Here is a 3,652-nt window from a genome sequence, read left to right as displayed (position 1 = left end):
ACATAGGTCCTAAAATTGAACCATATCCCTCACCTTTTCTCTAAGCCAGCAAGTGTTGATATAAGCCAGGCATAGTGGCACACGCCTGTGATCCGAGTGACTCGGGAGGCTGAGGCAGGAGTCACACAAGTGTCAGCCACCCCGGGAAACTTAGCAAGACCCTGTCTCAAAACAACAACAACAACAAAAAAAAAAAATTGTAGAAAAGGACTGGGGATATAGCTTGGTGATAAAGTGTTCCTGAGTTTCACTTCAGTACCAAAAAAGAAAATAAAAAGCGTAGATATGGCTCCATCCTGTGTATATCACAATAACACCTCAAGGGGAAGTATTATCATATTGTATTTTGGCCTATTTACCATTTTTAATTAATTAGTCCCTTTGCTACAGAACCTGCTTGAATAGTATTCATTCAGGCATGGAATCCCAAGGCTCCAAAGACATTTAAGTTTCCACCTATGTGGAAACAATGTAGCTATTAGTGTTTTAGAAAACATCTTTCCAGAAGAGAAACACAAAGCCAACTTTGTCATTTATCTGGATTCATCTGCCTAAAAAGAAAGAGCTTTACAGATTATGGGAGGAAATGCCTGACCTTGGTTTACATTTTGGACTTTAGATCCTAGATGGGCAGATGGTAAAAGGACCAAACTTCCTTCTTGTAAGTCCCCTAAGAGCCATTTTTATCACTTTTCTTTTCTCTTTGGTTGATCCCTCTTTCATGCCTCATATACTCAGAAAAGAGGAGAAATTGGAAACTTTGGTTTACAAATATTCTCAGATTTTTTGATGAAGAAGAATATACAGCTAGTGGGCATAAGAATATGTTATGATTTGCTTGGTTTGAAGGCGTTTTCATTTTTTAAAAAATCATTTGAATCTGATCCATCAGTTCACAAACCCCATTCTGATTGTTCCCCCTGATAACCAAGAATTTGTACTGGATTAAAAATGATTTTTTTAAAGTGAAAATTCTTAATGATCCTATGCCCAGATAATTTCAGCTCTTTTTTTTCTGTGGTTTGTGATGGCCAAAACTTTTTTGGAGGTGGTACAGATTTTGTGTAGTATGTGATTTGTATCTTGTCACCTGGAGGTAGATAGAAAACTTTTAAGTACTCAGTGGAATGGAGTAAATTGGGAACAGATAGATGATCAAGCTGTTTTACATGGTTGTTTGGGGAGACGGGGGGATATTATTAATTGACAGCATGACACAAGTTATTGTACAACACAAATGAGTTAATCCAAGTCATGCCAGACATTGCGTGAGTTATTTCATTCTTTAATTCACTGTTTATGAAGGACCTACTCTCCTATTTTATGCCAACCACTATTGTTTTCACTGATGACATAATTTAAACATGAAAAATTATTTACTCTCCTAGACGTGTGTGTGTGTGTGTGTGTGTGTGTGTGTGTGTAGCTGTAAACAGAGGTTCATTTTCATTGCTTAATAAAGAAGAGAGACAGATGAATGATATCCAGGCAAAGTTCAGCAAGGTCAATAATGCCTACAATGTATCACAGATGCAGTGCAATGGAAATACTGATCTCTTTCAAAAAATAAAAATAAAAAGCATTTGAATTTAGTTTCTAGTTTTTCCATTCACTAACTGCCTTAATTTAGGAGAACTATTTAGCCTTTCTCTTGTGAAAATGTTTTCTTTTCTGCAGATCCACAGTAGAGGGTCATCATGAGTAAACAGAGATCATGCATGTGTTTTGAACTATAAAGTAGTAATTGTTCAATCTTTCTTTATGACTCACTTTAAAAAGGAACAAACATAATGCTGTCAGTAATAGTGATTGACAAATATACTAATTTCCCTCATCCATGAGGGAGGAGCAGCATTTATTGTGTGGATCCTGATGTTCCCTTTAAACACTTTTGCTGCTAGAGTTTTCTTTCCTTCTTTTTATTTATTTATTTATTTATTTATTTATTTATTTATTTTTGGCACTGGGGATTAAACCTGGGGCACTTAACCACTGAGCCATATCTCAGCACTTCTTTTTTAAATATTTTTTTTTTTTATTTTGAGACAGGATCTTGCTAAGTTGCTTACAGCCTCACGAAGTTACTGAGGCTGACCTCAAACTTGTGATCCCCAACCTCCCCTCAACCTCCCAAGTTGCTGGGATTATGGGCACCCACTTCTGTGCCCAACTTGCTTTTACATTTAAAAAAATGTTGTTGTAATAAAAGACAGCTTTATTGTGAAGCAGTACAACAAAACTACTTGCTTCAGAAACTTCTAAGTTGGCTGTGGCAGCTCCACTCTAATATATAATGCCCTGAATCTTGGGGCACAAGCAGTCTCTCCATAACTTACAACCTGAATACTCATTTAAATTTCATTTCCCTAGTAAGGTCATTCCTAGAGAGTGAGCAAGGTCATACTTCCATGTCCTCTGTTTCTTCTTCCTTCCCAGGCCTGACTTTCATGGATTTGAAGAACAGCTCTGTGGTGACAGAATTCATCCTGTTGGGAATCCCACACACGGAGGGGCTGGAGACTATACTTTTTGTCCTTTTCTTGCCCTTCTATGTATGCACCCTGTTGGGAAATATGTCTATCCTGGTGGTTGTCATCTCTTCCACTCACCTTCACACACCCATGTACTTCTTCTTGGGGAACTTGTCTGTGTTTGACATGGGTTTCTCTTCTGTGACCTGCCCCAAAATACTGTTCTACCTTATGGGACTGAGCCGGTTCATCTCCTACCAAGACTATGCCTCCCAGCTCTTCTTCTTCCACTTCCTTGGAAGCATTGAGTGTTTCTTGTATACTGTGATGGCCTATGACCGTTTTGCTGCCATCTGTTACCCTCTTCAGTACACAGTAATCATGAACTCCAGAATCTGTGTGGTCCTGGCTGTGGGCACATGGCTTTTAGGGTGCATTCATTCCAGCATCTTGACTTCCCTCACCTTCACCTTGCCATACTGTGGTCCCAATGAAGTGCATCATTTCTTCTGTGATATCCCAGCACTCTTGCCCTTGGCCTGTGCTGATACTTCCTTAGCACAGAGGGTAAGCTTCACCAACGTTGGCCTAGTGTCTCTCATCTGCTTTCTCTTAACCCTCATGTCTTACACTCGAATCACGATCTCTATCTTGAGTATTCATACAACTGAGGGTCGCCACCGTGCCTCCTCCACCTGCTGTGCTCACCTCATTGCTATCCTCTGTGCCTATGGGCCCATCATCACTGTCTACCTACAGCCCACACCCAACCCCATGCTGGGAACTGTGGTTCAAATTCTGATGAATGTGGTAGGACCAATGCTGAACCCTTTGATCTATACCTTAAGGAATAAGGAAGTAAAGACAGCCCTGAAAAAAATATTGCACAGGACAGGACACATTCCTGAGAGTTAGTAAGAGTATTAACAAAGTAAATATTAGAGTCAAGATGAAGTATTTTCTTGTTCTTTCTCAACTGCCTGGAAAACAATTCAGCAAGGTTGTTCTTCCATCTATCTTATGTTTGACCTTGTGCTCAATTACTCTGCTTGAAGGTACCTGGGTAAATTGGGTTAGCTCCTAACCTTAGGATAATGAAAAGTATTGTGAGTATTATACACATGCACATACACACACCTTTGATTCCATTTCCATCTCACCACAAACTAATAATGTGACCA

The 3,652-nt window shown here is 39.4% G+C and overlaps 1 protein-coding gene across 1 annotated transcript; it reads left to right on the top strand.

Moving 5' to 3' along the window:
• Positions 1 to 2,447: 2,447 nt before the first annotated feature.
• On the top strand, positions 2,448 to 3,386 carry LOC308642298 (olfactory receptor 10D3-like; the record flags this gene model as incomplete). Its single annotated transcript, XM_081281140.1, has 1 exon — positions 2,448 to 3,386. The coding sequence occupies one exon, from the start codon at positions 2,448 to 2,450 to the stop codon at positions 3,384 to 3,386; it is 939 nt and encodes a 312-aa protein (XP_081137266.1).
• Between the last annotated feature and the right edge of the window lie 266 nt (positions 3,387 to 3,652).

Source organism: Spermophilus citellus (assembly GCF_964194105.1).
Source record: "Spermophilus citellus genome assembly, chromosome: 2".
In the NCBI taxonomy this organism is placed as follows: Eukaryota; Metazoa; Chordata; class Mammalia; order Rodentia; family Sciuridae; genus Spermophilus; species Spermophilus citellus.
The sequence above is the reverse complement of the archived record's forward strand: the minus strand, read 5'-3'. Positions and strand labels throughout refer to the sequence as shown.